The sequence below is a fragment of the Leptinotarsa decemlineata genome, unplaced genomic scaffold (genome assembly GCF_025532065.1).
Source record: "Leptinotarsa decemlineata unplaced genomic scaffold, Ldec_3_MD MMD2_tig00026307_RagTag_RagTag, whole genome shotgun sequence".
Lineage (NCBI taxonomy): Eukaryota > Metazoa > Arthropoda > Insecta > Coleoptera > Chrysomelidae > Leptinotarsa > Leptinotarsa decemlineata.
The window spans coordinates 5,932,300-5,951,100 of NW_027412681.1; the positions used below are offsets into that span (position 1 = coordinate 5,932,300).

General features: G+C 35.8%; 1 protein-coding gene across 1 annotated transcript in view; it reads right to left on the minus strand.

Moving 5' to 3' along the window:
• LOC111504397 (uncharacterized) overlaps positions 1 to 18,801 on the minus strand; it is an 859,110-nt gene that overhangs the window by 7,700 nt on the left and 832,609 nt on the right. The window contains exon 5 of the mRNA XM_074181189.1: positions 2,969 to 3,191. Coding sequence (XP_074037290.1) covers positions 2,969 to 3,191 — 223 coding nt within the window. The remainder of the gene's footprint in view (positions 1 to 2,968; positions 3,192 to 18,801) is intronic.

Here is an 18,801-nt window from a genome sequence, read left to right on the forward strand (position 1 = left end):
CAAATATATTTGATGAATATTTTGTTCTGTACTGAACTCATTGGCGGCATACAATGGCATTTTGTTTTCATCTACATTTCAAAACATAACAAGAGATTGTTGTTTGAATGATTATTCAAAAATAATTACGTTAATCACGTTTGCAATTCGACTGAGTTGCAATTTGGAATCATTTCCATCATGGAAATGAAAAATCAAACGTTTCCATGTTTCAATTAACGTCCATGTTGATTTATTGTTTTACATATTACAATTACGGAATTATTTACAAATCAGTTGGTCCATTTGGTGATGACATCAGGCAATTTCATTAACTGTATTTATTTTCCATTAATAGTTTATGGATTTCTGATATGCAATTATAAACGTACCTGTTTAAACATGAGGGTACATGCAACAAAACAGACAAACAGTAGGATGCTTTTTCTGGGCGAAATATTATATTGAACTTTTATTGTGAAAACAAGGAGTGTCGATTACGACGAGATGGAAGGCTTTGCAAGAGAACCTGGCGGAGTATGAAGAACGATGGAAGAAGGGAAAACGATTGCGCTGAATGGAAGATCTCGAATTATGATTGACTATTCTGGATAAATGAGAAAGAAACAGAAAGGAATTTTGTTGATTATCGGTAAATATTTAGACGAAACAAAAAACAGACCATCAGATGTACCTTCATTTATTTGAAGATTCAAAAATTTTTCAATAAACCAAGGAAGGATTGGAAAAATTAGTCGATGGGAAGCTTGATGGGGTCAAAAGAAAATTTGACGAGGGAGTTGGAAGGAAAATTGAAGAAGAATTCGAAAAAAGCTTGAAGGAGTCGACAAAAAGTTTGAAGAAGGTGTTCCGGAAACTTCGGAAAGAATCACAGGACCCGAAAAGGATTACTGTGGAGAAATGTGAATTTTGTCAACACCAAGAGGACAAGGATACCCAGTTACCAGGAGAAGAGATTTCCACCTGACGTGACAAGGTAGCAGGCAGAGACTCCTTTATGGTCATCTCTGTTAGGTTGAATTCTCTCTAACCCGGAACGTAGTAACCTATAAGGGTCCCTTGTCTATGGATAGGGACAGAAAATCTGGGGAATTACCTGGCCTTAGCGTGGTACATTCATTAACAGCCTTTGGAGGTGACACCACCTTCATGACGAGGCAAGGTATCATCGTAGAAGGAGGATCCGAACTGCATTAGAATGGATTGACAAAGAATTGAGGTCGGAATGGCAAGAGATATTCAAACTCGGCCAGCAGGAAAAGGATTACTAGCCCCAATGGGACTACTAGTGCATTCGAGATGACTTATTCACTCGGAAATGGAAAAGCCCGGATGGAATAACCCACAAATTTTAGATGAAACTTACAAAGACGTGCATCCCGAATATCCTCGAACATCTTAACGATGGTCTCTAGCGAGAGTGCGTGAGAGGTACTATTAGGTCAATTGCCGTCGAGACATGAAAGAGTGGTGTGAGCGCTTTGACCTGTGCTCTTTGAAAAAGGGTCCGAAGACAAGGCAAAGAGGACCACTTCCTATGACTATATCCGGTAACAAGTACCTCATGGTTGTGATGGAGATTATTTCTGCAAATGGCCTAAAGTAGTAGCCTCACCCAACGAAGAGGCTGAAACGGTGGTAAAAGCTTTGTTGTAGAACGTTATTGCCAGACACAGAGTATCCCAAGAACTTCACTCGGATCGGGGCGGCAACTCCGAATCGGATTTATTGAAGGAAATAATGACTTTGTTGGGAATAAAGAAGAGAAGAACACCAACAGTCCAATGAAATGGTCGTGAGGCATAACCGCACCATAAATAACTACCTCTCGATGTTTGTCTTTGAAAACTAAAGAGACTGGGATGAATGGGTTCCTCATTTCATGTTGGCATACAGGAGCTCCCAATATGACGAGACAAGTTACACACCATCCATGTTGTCAACTGGTAGGGAACTGAAGCTTTCGATAGACGTATCTCATGAATCCCAAAAAGTACCTCTATCAGAGTATGTGAATGACCGGAAGAAGAGACTGGAAACTGTACACGAATTTGCCAGAACCAAATTACAGCTTTCCAGCGGCAGGATGAAGATAAGATTCAACAGAGAGTTGCTGCCGGTAGCTTCTAGGAGAGCGATGCGGTATGGCCCTACCAACCCCAACGTCGAAAAGGTTCGTGTCCCAAATTGCAGAGACCATGGCAAGGACCTTACTTGGTAACTAAAAAAAATGATCTGCTGTACAGAATCCAATTGTCACCCAGAAGCAAGCCTCAAGTTGTTGTCCACATAGAGGGACAGAGTCCTTACTTGGGTTGCGATGTTCCTGTTTGGAACGGTATTCGTGGCGAACAACCTCAGGGAAGGGGGTAGTGTTGTAAATCATACCTTAAAGAAAATAATGCAGGCCATAAACCAATTATGACATGGCTATGAGTGCACACAGACCGACCGACGTTTCGCGACTCTTCGATGTTCGCTGGCGTTCTAGACGTGGCAAAAATAATGCTACCGGCTTCCATAGAATTCCGAGGCATTTTCTATCTCCTGCGATTGCCAAATATCAACGCCATCTACTCGCCTATCGGGATAGTCAAGTGTCGCGGACAGTGCGGTGCAAAGCGATCTTAGAAGGCGATAGGAATTTGAATAATAGTTTAAGTTTTGGTAGAGATTTATTGAAATTTTTTTCGAATTGTTAATAATATTCTTCATTTTCCTTGAATGTTGCGCTGGTTGGGCACTTCCATGTAGAAATTGAATGGAACAAAAAAACTTCCGAAAAAACTGCTATGAACATTGAATTATATATAAAAAACAACAGTATCGGAATAAGAACTTCAAATTCTTTCAGTTCATATAAGGTATCAAGTTATCTAAAAACTTGATGTCGATTCAACATGAGGATAACAAATCTTTTCGATACGAATCAATCGCAAGCGTGTGAATAATAAATTGTGTTCCATACCTCTGCTACTTGGTCCCATGAGCAGAACAGATGCAGGTTGGGGTGTATCCGGTCGGATTTCTACTTCCAGACTATTGGCACGATATAACCTAAAAAGAGTGGCCTCGCACCGGAGCCTCAGGGTACCCCAGCTACCACCGACCCCGGAGAGCTCTAGCCTTCCGGTCTTTTTTTCTAGTTGATCCTCCACAGGAGTCACCCATTCTGACGTATAGCCAGGAACCTGAAACAAACAGAAACTGATTAACTTCGCATTTTTTGTGAATACTGATGAAATGAACAGTTTACAGCTATAATTATAATCATTGACAAACCAATTCTGTCATGTCATGTCAAATACTGAGGTCATTATATATGTCTATTCCTGTACATAGTTTGAAATAGTCTCTTTAACGTTTCCTCGTTGTCGCAGCTAAATAGAGTCTTGCAGGCTAAATAGGGTCTCTATCTCAGTTCAACAAATTTTCACAGCTCAATATGCTCGTATGTAGTTTATCATCTACTGCAGAGTTCTCATCTAGATTGTTGTGTTTCATTGAAAATGAGACTATTGGTTTTCGAAGAAAAGTTATTATCACTTATATTCTTCTGTGAGTAAGAAGTGTGTAAGAATTTTTATGCATTCACTTTTTGGAGTCACAGATATGAACTGAAGTAACGAATTCAATTGTCGTTCGTGGTAAATATGAAGATAATCAACGATTTAATCGATTCGTTCAAACGATAAGATCATGACTGGAACTAAATCTTACTACCAAGTTATACCCTTTCATATACAGTACGATGCAAATGTATGGAATAAATTCGATATTCACAAAAGGAGCGTCTTTTGGAAAAAATCCAAAAACAGGTCAACTTTGATTTTTGACGGCCCATCTCATGATATTCATATGAAAGACGTTTCGTCACCAGTGTTGGCGTGATGACGTAATCGACAATTTTTTTAAATGCAAACAGGGGTCATGTGGCACCCCATTCAAGAGGTCTACTAGTCGTCTATTCAACGGTATAATGGTTTCAATATGTATTAATACAGGGTCAACCGAAATTATGTATTCAGAAGACTGGAATTACAAATAATAGTAATTCGTTGAACCAAATAATGCTATGCACCGCCACTGAGAATAAATTATCGTACTGTCTTCTATTGTTTTTGTTGATTAGAAAAAAGAAATGGTGATAAAAGTCCTACACTCTACTTAAGATTAGTCAATGTCATTGAAGTGAAGTATCATTGAAGCGGTTGACATTATTTCTAGAAAAATATTTAAATCACTTATAATCTGGCAATGAAAGTAACAGAAACCCAAAGAATCGAAATTTTAATTATGATTGGCTGTGGAGATAAAGTAAGGACTCAGGCAGAAGTTCGTGATTTATTCAATGCGAAATACCCCAACCGAGAACCCGTTTCTCAATCAACAATAAGTAAAATTGAGAAAAAGTTTCGAGAAACGGGCCATGTTAAAGATCTCCCTAAAGGTGGTAGAAAATCAATTTCAGAAGTCCAAAAACTTGATGTGGTACTTGCGTTCCAAGAAAACCCCCATACCAGCACGAGGCAAGTCGCACTGGATAATAATTTACACCAATCGACTGTTGTTAGAGTGTTGAAAAAAGAAAAGTGGCATCCGTATAAAGTTCAGCTGGTCCAAGAACTGTTAGAAGATGACTTTGACAGAAGAGTCGAATTTTGCGAAATCATGATGGAGCGCTTGACAGAGATCGGAGTTTCATACAAAATATAATATTTTCAGATGAAGCTACTTTTATGCTCAACAGTCACGTAAACCGTCAGACTTATCGATACTGGGCAAGAGAAAATCCACATTGGATGGAGGAGCACAGCACACAATATCCACAAAAAGTGAATGTTTGGGCCGGAATTTTGAACAACCAGATAATAGGACCATACTTTTTTGAGGAAAGCGTAACTGGTGCTCGGTATCTACACTTTCTTCAAGATCATCTGATGTCACAACCGAATCAGCTATTTCCAAATAGAATTGATTTGTGGTTCCAGTAGGATGGGGCGCCCCACACTACGCCGTTGATGTACGAACCTACCTGGATACTGTTTTCCGAGGAAAGTGGATAGGAAGAAGAGGGCCGATCGAATGGCTACCAAGGTCTCCGGATTTGACCCCGTTAGACTTTTTTTTATGGGGATACTTGAAGAGTAAAGTTTACCAAAATCGACCAAATGATTTAGAAGAGTTGAAGGAATGCATCAGAGCGGAGATTGCACAAATAACCCCCGAAGTTCTCGGAAACGTTAGAAATGAATTCAGTGCCCGGCTTTCACATTGCATCATAGCTGAAGGTCATCAATTTAAACATTTATTATAATTTTATTATACTTCAATAAATAATAATGTTTTGGTTCATCTTATATAAATGAATATTGGTATGGTTATACCGTTGAATAGATGATTAGTAGACCTTTTGAATGAGGTGCCACATGACCCCTGTTTGCATTTAAAAAAATTGTCGATTACGTCATCACGCCAACACCGGTGACGAAACGTCTTTCATATGAATATCATGAGATGGGCCGTCAAAAATTAAAGTTGACCTGTTTTTGGATTTCTTCCGAAAGACGCTCATTTTGTAAATATCGAATTTATTCCATACATTTGCATCGTACTGTACATATCTGGACATATCATTACCTTCGATGATGAAGGTATGCATGTAACATAATTGATTTCAGTTCAACAAATGTTTCTAAAGGCACAATGAGGAGCAAGAGAAGAGACGTTGGGGTTGAAAATGGCTGTCAAAACTGCTCGTTCACGCTAATAAGTATCAGGCAGCCCAAAAAACAGGTTGACGGAAGATAAAATCTCTGAGATTCATGGAGAAAGCTGTAAAGATTGCAACAATAAGTATGTTGATCAACCTAATCTGAAGATAAAAATGCTTTTTAAAGAACATATCACACATACTCAGTTTCGTAGACTAGGGAAATCTAGTGTCCCTTCAGAAAACGGGCATGAACTGAATGAATGAGAAATATTCAAAATCAGCGAGACCGCTCCATGACAAAAGCCTTCTAGATACCCTCGAAAGTTTTGAAAGCGGAGTATGTGGAATACGTTCTACGAATAATGTCATGATGATGATTCTCATTCGAGCACCTTCATTAATGTTATTGTTTCATAATGTTAGGAATCATATGTTGAAAGGTTAGACCTCGTTAGTTCTTAGTTCACGCAAGTCTTGACTTTGGAGAGATGTCGTCCGTAGGGGGCGTTAGCTGGTTAACGGAAAAACTAATTTCAACATACATGAGATTTACTTTCACTGATGATAGCAGCTTTGTTAGCGGAATGTGCTTCAGTTCTGGTGTGGAAAAAGTGTCTTATAGTATTATTATAGTAGGTTAATTTTTTCCGCAGTTTGATCTACCATTTTATTCCTCTGAATGCCAGTATAGCTGTTAGCTCGTCAGCAATGTATTACGAGAGAGTATTATTTGAATCATAAAGTCTACTAAATGCTTACAGAAAAAAATAATGAGCCGATGTACATGAGGTAGAAGTTTCTGGGCGGAAAGTTCATGTATCACAAGGCTTCAAAAATATCATTTTTTGTGGAGGAAAAAATCAGTTTTTTTTTAGACCTTTTTTGGGTAATTGTTACCCATGTCAATGAAGTTGGGAAAACATTTTTCAAAACTTCATTGACATCTGTCGAAGAAGTAAAGAAATAAGCTATCAAAAAAGGAATAACTGCGAATATATTCGAATTTTTTATCCATTTCTGAAGACGGAGGCAGATTTTGGTCTCCGAAACGTAAAAGATAAGTATTATTTCTCAATAATTTTTTTGATAGGCAAAATTGTTGAATACGACAAGTTACTGATAAATAGAAGATTTTTCTTTGTGAAAAATACTTTGATTTTTACGCAGTAACTTATCGGGGTAAACTAAAAAGTTTGCCCTTCTACACTTGTATAAAGTTCTCCATTATAATTTGTATATTTTTTCAGATTGTGGAAGGTAACAATTACCCAAAAAAGGTCGATAAAAAAAAACTGATTCAAAAATATAGTTGCAACGTAAATGGTATCAGTAATCCTATAATAATATGAATAGTTACAGCTAGCATGTTTGATTCAAATAACCAACATTAATCGAATAAATAGAATCAACATGAATGTGAGCCGCAATATATTTGAAAGTTTTTCAAATCAAAATTAAGAATTTTATTGGGCTGATTGTTGACTTCGAGTAGGGAATAAAATGATTGCAATATGATATGTTGAAGTATGTGTTTCCAACATAAGCTTAGAATTGAAACACAATTACAAATGACAAATGAAATACATATTATGAAAATGATACAAACGAATAGTTGATCCTCCTAGATTTGGGGTTATTGAAACAACTTAAAGTATGTTACTCTTATTGAAGTTTTTCCAAGATCAACTAGAGATCAAACAACTACTTAATAAAAAATCCACTCTCTAATTTGGCGAAAAAACTATTGAAATTTGATATTTTGGCGAGAGTTTACCATTTTATGAGGTATACATTTTAATTTTGACTCTCCTAGAGCTGAAATCATAATTCTCGAGGATGTCAAATCTGCCAACTACTTCACAAACAACAACTTCATAAAAAACTTCTTTTATATTTAGGTATATAGAAAAATCACTCTCTAATTTGGCGAAAGAACTGGCTATTCAAATTTGATATTTTGGCAAGCGTTTGTCATTTTATTAGGTATAAATTTTAATTTTGACTCTCCTAGTGCTGAAATCACAATTCTCGAAGATGTCAAATCTGCCAACTACTTCATAAAAAAACTACTTTTATTTTTATGTAAAAAAAATCCACTCTCTAATTTGGCGAAAGAACTAGTCATTAAAATCTGATATTTTGGCGAGCGTTTGTCATTTTATTAGGTGTAAATTTTAATTTCAACTCTCCTAGAGCTGAAAACATAATTCTCGAAGATGTCAAATCTGCCAACTACTTCATAAAAAAACTACTTTTATTTTCATGTAAAAAAAATCCACTCTCTAATTTGGCGAAAGAACTAGTCATTAAAATTTGATATTTTGGCGAGCGTTTGTCATTTTATTAGGTATACATTTTAATTTTGACCCTCCTAGAACTGAAAACATAATTCTCGAGGATGTCAAATCTGCCAACTACTTCACAAACAAATACTTCATAAAAAAAACTACATTTATTTTTATGTAAAAAATCCACTCTTTAATTTGATATTTTGGCGAGCATTTATCATTTTGTAATTTCAATTTTGACTCTCCTAGAGCTGAAATCATAATTCTCGAAAATGTCAAATCTGACAACTACTTAAAAAAAAACTACCGGTATTTTTATGCCACAGTAAAAATTCCACTCTCTAATTTGGCGAAAGAACTGGTCATTCAAATTTAATATTTTGGCGAGCGATCATCATTTTGTGAGGTAATAATTTTAATTTCGACTCTGCTACAGCTGAAATCATAATTCTCCAGGATGTCAAATCTGCTTTTGAAAATTGTAAGTATTTCAATTTCATACCTTGTTTTACTTATCCTACTTTGACTAAAAACAAATCTTTTTAACTCTTGAAGCACGAATTATGAAAAAAAATGTATTTGTCAGTTTCAACTGATAATCAATTGATGTAACAATTTTTTTTTGGTAGCCAATAGTTGTGTTCGAATAGGGAACTAAATGAATGCAGAATACTTCTACAATGAAGAAAAGTAACAGCTATATCCATCAATTTACCTCTACAATGAGCTTATGATTCAAAAAAGAATTGTTATTTCAGATATTCAACATTTCCTCTCTGTAACAATGATAATAATCGATGTTTCCATTGAAAGGTTACTCAGTACATGAGATACTAACCTAACCCAACAAATGCCAGAATTCTTCATCCACACATGATAAATCAAATTGCTCTTGTCTTCAATGAATTGGTGATTATAGTAATGACAACAATAAGAAGTTACTATACGAAACTGATTCAGAAAAACACAACAACTTCAACACGAAACAAATTACAAATGTAATAAATGTTGTGCATTGGATACAGGTGAATATAGTTGAGCCTCGTTAATTTGAATTTCACAAAAATGCCATTTTTATGCAGTGACGAAAATAATATGCTGGAATTTGGCGAAAGAACCGGTGATTTTTCATTAAATTTTTTGACGGGAGCCGAGGTGTTTATCATTTATAGAAAGTAATCAAGAGCGCTTCCATTTCAATTGAAAACCATATATTTTAAATCTCGAAATTGTCAAGTCTGCTTTCAATTCACGTTTTTTTCAAAAACTTCCTGAAAGTATCAAACACGGAAAATTTTATTACATCACTGTATAATTCATGAATGATTTCTTTCAGTTTCATTCTGTTCTATCACAGAATATCAAGTTTAATATCAAGACATTGATAAGAGAAAATTTAGATTGCATTTACCTATTTTTGATTTTCAACATTTTTTTCGAGTCTAAAACTTTATCAGAATATCGGATTATCTAAGTGAGTGTAGGCAATGGGATCTCGCCTTATGGAAATTTCATCTATGGGATCGCTATAAAACTTAATTTATGAAAAACAAAAATAAATGAGGCTCTTCAAGGCGGTTCATTGTGAAGTCAAGCTTTCACATCGATCGCTGAACGATATCCTTTCTTTGTCATATGAAGCAGTCATCTCTGCAAGGTAGCTGCTAGTTGAAATCAGAGCCTAAAAACAAAGCAATCGTGATCCAACATTAGACAGCTATGTTGTGAGCAGCCACACCTCTGAGTGGTGCTAGGCTGAACCTCGGTGTCACAGTTTGAGTAACTGTGCTATAATAATAGTAATAATGATAATAATAATAATAATGTAGTCCTTCTCGATCACCAGAGCAAAACGATATTTGTCGTGAAGTTTTCAGCTCCTGGCGAGACGAATATCGTCAGAAAAGAGGAGGAAAAACGGATAAAATATCGAGATTTTCTCTTCGAACTCCGCAAACTCTATCCAGATCACTCTGTCGAAATGGTTGTTCTGATTATTGGAGTCCTTAGTGGAATTATGTCCTCGCTACTCTCGAATCTTAAAATCATACCGGCTTGCCGCACTAAGGCAGAAATCTCAGCCGCACAGATGTAGAAGGCTGTCATTCTTGGCTCACTGCGTTTGCTCAGGGCACCTGATTCTCGGACCCAATGGTCATTCGTTGCTAATGCTGGCGCGCCCTCCCGAATGTATCAGGGCTTCGGGGGATAGGGCCTGACCAGCGCACACTTCGGTGAAAAAAAAATAATAATAATAAATATAAAAAATTACAATTTCGAAAACAAAATGTTTATATGAGTAGTGCTTGAGAGCTGAATAAATAGACAATAAACAATGGCATCACTGAAGAAACAATCGCAAGATTGCTCCTTGTGCTTGATATAACGTGTAGAATTGATAAAAAAATCACAAGCACATAACACAATATTTAAAGTTTCATAATGATAGGTAAACACGTCACATCCAGGTCAATAGAATAACATGATCGGTTTGCAATCTCAGTGAACATAATATTCATATATCACAGTATCTAAATATCACTAATGGATGGTTAATAGTTTTATGCAAGGTATTACATAAGATGAATATCACAGTCGGTGAAAAGTCACATCTAGAGTCTGTTTAGAGATATATATCACTGTCTTTTGAATAGGACAAGCAATTTGTTAAAACTGATTAATCATAACAGGTTTGAATTTTCGCGGTTTATACAGTAAAATGATTTCTTGAAATATATCTCTGTCATAACTATTTAGCCGATTTTTCACTTGTTCCTTAAACTTTTTACTAGTTTTTAGGGTTTCAGGCAGTAAATCCCAAGTTTTTGGAACCAGATAGCTGCAGTGCCTCTGTCCCACTGTTTTGATATATTTCGGAACCATAACACTATGTTTCTGTCTCCTAGCATTGTATGTGTGATATGAGCGTGTTATTTTAAAATTCATTGTTGTATATTTTCTGCGACCTTTTTTGGCAATAGAGTTGTCTAATATCAAAAATGGCACTTTCTCTGTTTAAATTATCGCATGGATACATGCTTCCTTTGCCCAAGATTATTTTAAGAATTTTTTTTGTACATTTACTCCTCCCCATCCTATTATGCCAATTAGAAGTTTGGACTGAACTAAACTATAATATACAGTTGTCAAATGGCTGATAAGAATCCTGATATGAATCCTTGAAGTTTATTTGTGGGATACGATGTATGTAAATTCCATTTCAAATGTTGGTCAATTTTTATACCAGAGTATTTGATGGAGCCGGCTTCTGGAATTGATATAGGTATTTGGTCATTTCCGCATTCAAAGTTAGTTAATATATTCAAACCATTTATTAATACTGTTGCTTTCAGTTGTTGCCATGTATCGTCATTATAAAATACTGCTGTGTCAACTGCAAAGCTAAGAGGTCATTTTCAATAGGCTGCCTATATAGATGGTAAACAGAAGAGGACCCAAGACCGTAACTTGGGGAATCCCGTAGGTGAATGTCCTTTGAGTACTTACTGCACCATCAATATCGACTACTTGTTTTCGGTTTGAGAGATACGGTTCAATAGATCATGCGGCTTACCCCGCCCGCATGCCAAATTTTTCCAGTTTCTCAAGAAGCCTTGTGTTACAAATAGTATCAAAGGCTTTGCAAAGGTCAACGAAAATGCAAAGTGTCGGTTTGGAAATGTCAAGTGTTTTGTAGATATGAGTCATCAGTTCCAATATTGCATCTTCTGTGAATTTTCCTTCTCTGAATTCATACTGTTGTTGTGACAGGATATTATGGTTTTTCATGAAGTGTGTCATTCATTCTTTCATTATTTTTCAAAAATTTGTGACATCAGAGAAATAGGTTCATAATTTGGAATTTGTTGTTTATTACCACTCTTGAAGAGCGGTTTGATAACACCCGTTTTTAAAATGTTTAGAAATAGTCCATTTTAGAAGCAACTATTAATTATGTGGGTAAGAGGGACTGTTATAAAATCTGCTATATGCTTCAACATATCTGCAGTAAAACCGTCGTGTCCAGGACTTTTTTTCAGTTCCAGCCTATCTTGTAATTATCATTATCCTTTAGTTATCACCACTTTTTATGTATCCCAGATGAAAATGAAGGAATTGATCCCTGAACCAATTTCAGATTGAATCACTGAGGGTCCCCTACAGAAATTCCCTCCAGTTTTTTCACAATGGACACGGGAACAATAGTTCCTCGAGAACGTGATCATAAAAAAAGTCGAAAAGGATTGAGCCACGTGAAATCGGCGGAAACCTGAAAGAATGTTTTTAAAAATAGACAATATTTCACACACACGAGAACTATCGATCGGCTCAACGGCAATTTTCAATTCTATTCCTTTCGTATTCTTGGAACAGATTTTTTCGGAGTTCGGAGATCGGAAGAGGTATAACAATAAAATTTATTTTTATAGCCGCGCGAGAATGGGCTTTTTTCTATTTTATTGGAGGGACGTGAAATATTCGAGATGATTCCGGGGACGTTAGGATTTGATTGAATAGCGCCATCTACCGGCGTTGTTAACTAGATCGAAAATCTTGGTTTCTCATAACATGTGAGAAATACGTGATGTGCCCGTTTGATATACAGAGAATCAATGAAGCATGAATTCCTCATTACTGATTAGACTTTTCTGAATTAGAATAATCAGTACATACAACCTCGTGATATTATGGTAACGAAGTATTGAATCAACTTTCACATCTAAAAAAAATATTTCAATCTTCTTTCATTCTTGTGGAAAAAAGTTCTTTCCCTTTGTCCAATATATAATTTTGGACACTGAAACCTTATCAATCTTATCAATCAGATACTGAATTTATGTTTTCATTATATTCAAAAAATGCACTTGAGTAGTATTGGTTCTATGAAATTTGTTTCTGAGTTTTTATTTGAAAAAAGCAATATTTTTGGTACATTAGCTCTTCGACATATGAATGAAGGGTGTTCCACCAAGGACTTCAGAACTTTGACAATTGATAACAGCAATCTTGTTGAAGCTACATCTGTCAAATCAGTACTCATCCAATTTGTCTGTTTTGTCAAATCCACATGAACGGATATGGCATTCAACAACACATAAACATAATAAAAGCGTTTAATCAGAATTGGTATTCTGTTCGAGCAACGTACCGCGCGCTTCGTTCATTTTACGAGAGGACTATTTGCAATGTGTTGAACAAATTTGAAACTACTGTTTCTGTAAACGATCGACCAACACCCGTACGTCGACGAAACGCGTGATCTACCGAAAACATCGCCACTGTCTGTGAGAGTGTGCAGGAGAATCCGAAGCAGTTGATTTCGCATCGCTCACAAAAACTCGACTTTTCACAGACCACAATTTACCGAAATTTGCAATGTAACTTGGACCTGCCACCTTACAAAATCTAACTAACCCAGGAACTGAAGGTAAATGAGTATAGAAAACGACATCTGTTTGCTGAATGAGCTCTGAAGTAATTGGCGATACCAATCCACATGGGATCTAAGAGCGTCCAATATATCCCGAAAAAGTCACTGTTTAATAATGATAACAATAATAATGATGAATTGTTCATTGTTTGCCCGTAAAATAATGACAGAACTGTAAACCTAAAGAAGACAGCAAAACAAAAGGAGTAGTGTTAGGTCAGTTGACCGATTGTTTCATACTCCGCTAAAAAAAACGAAATATATAATGGATCATCAATAAAAACCGACCTAGTTATAATAAAGGCATCAGATTTCAGAAGAAAAGAACCATAAACTGTGTCACAATGGTTGAAATGTGATAAAACCATCGAGTCAGATAACATTTTTTTGTTTTGGAATTCATTTCATTTCGATGAGGATATAACAATTTCAGAGCTGCGTATGCCGTTTTCAGTTTAGAAGTAAACATGTTTGTCGAATCGCAATTTTGAATCCAGATGTGAACCAAGATTTTTCACATGGTCGATGAAATTGATAACATCATCATTGATACAGATTCGTAATCTATTCGGAGCTTCTATTTTTTAAATTTCATTTCCGAATAAGATGGCGAAAGGTTTCGAATAATTGGTTGTTAGACAGTTCTGCATTAATTATAACATCAGCTTTTTCAATTTCGTCCATATCGAAATAAAAATATACTTGAGTATCATCGGCATATACATAATAATTACAACGGGAAAAACGATGATGAAAGTTTGAAGTATATAATGTATATAAAAGAGGATCAAGAATACTACCTTGTGGTACACCTCGTTGAATGATTAGACTATCTGACATTTCATCATCAATCTTCACATGTTGTTGACGATCTGTTAAATACGATTTGAGGAGTTCTACTGACGTCCTGCTGAATCCAAGGTGATGTATAGTTGATAATAGTATCTCATGGTTAATTGTATCAAAGGCACGGGAATAATCTATAATAATGAGTACTCATTTCGTTGTCGTCTATCGACTCTACTATATCATCAGTAACAGCATTCAAGGCCGAAAAACAACTGTATCCGCCCCTAATTTATAAAAGAACTATCAGGACTGTAAAACAACTTCATTATATGAAAAAATGGAGAGGTCTGCAAACAAACAAAAAGAAAGCTGGGCAATCATCAATGACCTCAGGGGAAAAAAATTGCTCCTACGAAAACTGACCTAAAATCTGATTGTATTAACAAATATTACTTACTTCACGGTGCACATAATTTATCCAAAGATAAAAAATCCAAAATAATCCCTTGACTTTTCTTGAAGACAAATTAGTTTCAGAGACGTTTTTTTTTCATGCCTATAGATGTTATGGAAATTAGAAAAATTCTGAAAGAAATTAAAAATTCAAATCCAGCTGGTTGGGATGACATGAGCATAAAATTATTTACCAAGTTGCCCAACTCCGCTATCACCGCTTTGGTGGAAGCTATAAACACAAGCTTCATAACGGTTGTATTTCCGACATGTTCAAAAACAGCCATTATTATTCTTTTGCACAAAGGAGGCAACACTAACAATCCTCCCAACTTTAGGCCTATTTCTATGCTACCTACCCTTGCTAAAATCATAGAAAAACTTGTTAAACAAACAATTATGATGTTTGTGAATGAGCATAATATTATTAGTAACAGTCAATTTGGAAGATGCTATGTTTCATCTACTGGAAAACGTTTTCTCAATTTGAATAATCGTGAAATAACAGTGGCAGTTTTTTGCGATCTTTCAAAAGCTTTCGATTGCGTGGATCATAAAATTCTGCTTCAAAAACTAGAAGTGTACGACTTTAGAGATTTATCTTTGAAATGGTTCAGATCATACCTGTCAGAGCGTACTCAGAAACAAACTCGCGGTCAACATATCTCATCTCCAGACAGTTACTTGTGGTGTTCCACAAGAATCGGTTCTAGGCCCAATTCTCTCCTTGTTATATATTAACGACCTAGCCCGCATTAATATAACCGCAGAAATAACCCAATTCGGTGATGACACTACATTATTTTCGCAATGCAAGAATGAACGGTACCTGCATGATTTGATCATCATGAATATTATTAAAATAAAAGACTGGTGTGATGCTAATCTCTTGTCATTTAATATCTCAAAAACTAGCATCATCACCCTCAAGTGCTCCACACTAGATATCTACTTGGGTACTCAATTAATAGAAAACAAAATGTCAGCTAAATTTCTGAGATTACAAATTGATAAAAATTTGGATTTTGAAGGTCACATAAATAACCTATTTGAAAAAATTTCATCAGGATATTTTGCAGTCAGAGTATCAGTAAATGAATTGGGCTCAAATATGGCAAAAAATGTGTACTTTGCTCTCATCGATGCCCATCTGAGATACGGTATCTGTTTTTGGGGAACGTGTTGCCAATACATGTTTGATAGGGTGTTTGAACTACAAAAGAGAGGAATTAGAAATATGTGTAGAAGTGGATTCAGGAATTCTAGTCGTCCTTTATTCAGGAAGCATATTGATTTTTATACTTGACACATTACAATATTTGGCGATCCGCCTGTTGCCGATCGTTGCCCTATACAGGGTGTCCCTGGACTTCCTCTTTTCCTCTCGGGAATGTATAGATGGGGTCAAAATATCACCAGTACTTCATATAACTAACTTCTTTTCCTAAAATCCTTCGTTACCAAGTAACGAGCCCTCGAAGTTACAAAATGAAAAATGTTTTTCTTTGATAACTTTTCAAGTGAATATTCAAAATCATCCAAATTTTGGCAATTGACTAAACAAATGAATTCCTTCGATGAGATTTCATGCAGGAGTCAGTTGTTTTGCTACAAAGTCAGGAACGGACTACCCCCGATGGTCCACACCCCTAAACTTTGAAATGACAGATATTTTTCAATATTTTTCAACAAATTGAGGTTACTTGGACAATTTTATGAATTAAAGTACTCGTGTGGAAAGTCGATCGGAGCAACGAGTCTTGATAAAAATGAAGTTTCACTCGACGACATCAAACCCGCTCGTCCACCATTATTTGAAATGAATAATTATCAAAGCAGAAATAATAATGATAACGTTAATTCAACAACATTTATCCTGAGATGTCTACCATTATTCAAAAATATTAGTTTTTAAGGAAAATGGAAATGATAGGTGAAATGTTCATAACGAATTTTTATAATGCAAACACGTTTAACTAACGAAACTCAAGAGCCTCAAGAGCAAACAGAAATGAAAAATCCGCTACAGAAACTGCTCGATATGACCACCTTCTCTCTCTCTATACATTTTCTTAGTCTGCGAAGACACCCTCTCTGTACTTGAAATAGCATTCCAGGGTCGTTTCGTATGGCTTCACAATGTAATGTTATTCTATTCAACAATGCATCTCTTGTGTGAATAGGTGTAGCGTAAACAAGGCTTTTAAGATGCCCCCACAGAAAGAAATCCAATGGATTTAAATCCGGAGACCGCGATGGCCATGAATATGGACCACCTCTACCAATCCATCTATTGTGGAAAATATGGTTCAGATGGTCACGAACAATCAAACTAAAATGAGGAGGAGCGCCATCATGCATAAACCACATATTTCTTCGGGTTTGCAATGGAACATGTTCCAAAAGTCCATTCAAATCGTTCTGAATGAACTCCAAATAACGTTCTCCATTCAATCGGTCCTGTAGAACGAATGGTCCTATAAGATGGTTTCCTATGATACCAGCCCAAACATTCACGTTGAATTTCCGTTGGTGTTTGGTTTGCAATATCCCATGGGGATTTTCTTCGGCCCTAATATGGAGATTATGAGAGTTGATAACTCCATCTCTACTGAAACCTGCTTCATCAGTGAATAAAACTCGATTAATAAAAGTCATATCCTCTCTTTACCTATCCATGAGCCAATTGGCATATTCCAGTCGCGCTGGAAAATCTTGAGGTGTCATGGCATGTACCTTCTGGATGTGAAATGGGTGGAGCAGTTGTTCCCTAATTATTCTATGAATAGTGGACTTGGATGTATGGAACTGTTCTGATAGATTTCTGATGCTCATTGAAGGATCATCAGCGACGACTTCCAAAATATTTTCCACCAATACAACGGTACGTACAGTCCTAGGAGCGCCCTCACCACCTCGTTTTGGCAAAACTGTACCTACAATAATATCGAAATAAAACAACGTGCTCAAATTAATTATCAATTATTACATACCTGTCTCCCTTAAGCTGCGATCGACACGCTCGAATGTTTCTCTTGACGGTACCGTTCGATTGGCAAAATGCTCGGAATACAGACGACAAGCTTCTGCAGCATTACAAAATGCTCGTCCATAAAATACATGCATATCTGCATATTCATTGAATGTAAACTGTTCGGCCATATCAAAAAAATTCAAAATATCCTATAGAATATTGACAATACAATGATAGTCATATGACAACGCACCACTCAACAAAACAAAATCGCATTCCAGTTTCTCATTTTTTATCAAAACTTTCTAAAAGGTTTTTTGTCAACATCTGTGAAAGAAATGGAACATAATTATTCCCTGGATATTTTTCACCTGATCATGTGCAGCCATTTTTGTAGTTCATTCGTTTGCTTTTTATTAGTATAGTAAATATTTTTTCCGATGTGCGTTTTTTCAGCTAAATTTAGATTCGTGTTAAAGAATTTCTCCCATAAAATTATAATTATCAGTGAAACTCCTCAACAGTTTAGCTGTGAAGAAGAATTTGAAACATTCGAATGTTGAGTTTCATGAGATTCAGATAACTGATCAACACGAAACGTGATTATTCCACACGTATTATGTACATACAAAATATAGAATGAATTCGATATTTCATAGTAGAGTAGCTTGTTAGTTTAAAAACACCACGAATCTACAGAACTTGATATTTCTTTTGAAAAAATATCTGCTATCACAATTGTGATTTAAACTTCCATATAGGTACTGTACTTTTTGTTTACGACTTCATTTTAGCATACTTTGTATTATTCCTGTTATAAATGTTGTTGAATTAACGTTATCATTATTATTTCTGCTTTGATAATTATTCATTTCAAATAATGGTGGATGAGCGGGTTTGATATCGTCGAGTAGAACTACATTTTTATCAAGACTCGTTGCTCCGATCGACTTTCCACACGAGTACTTTTATTCATAAAATTGTCCAAGTAACCTTAATTTGTTGGAAAATATTGAAAAATATCTGTCATTTCAAAGTTTTGGGGTGTGGACCATCGGGGGTAGTCCGTTCCTGACTTTGTAGCAAAACAACTGACTCCTGCATGAAAGCTCATCGACGGAATTCATTTGTTTAGTCAATTACCAAAATT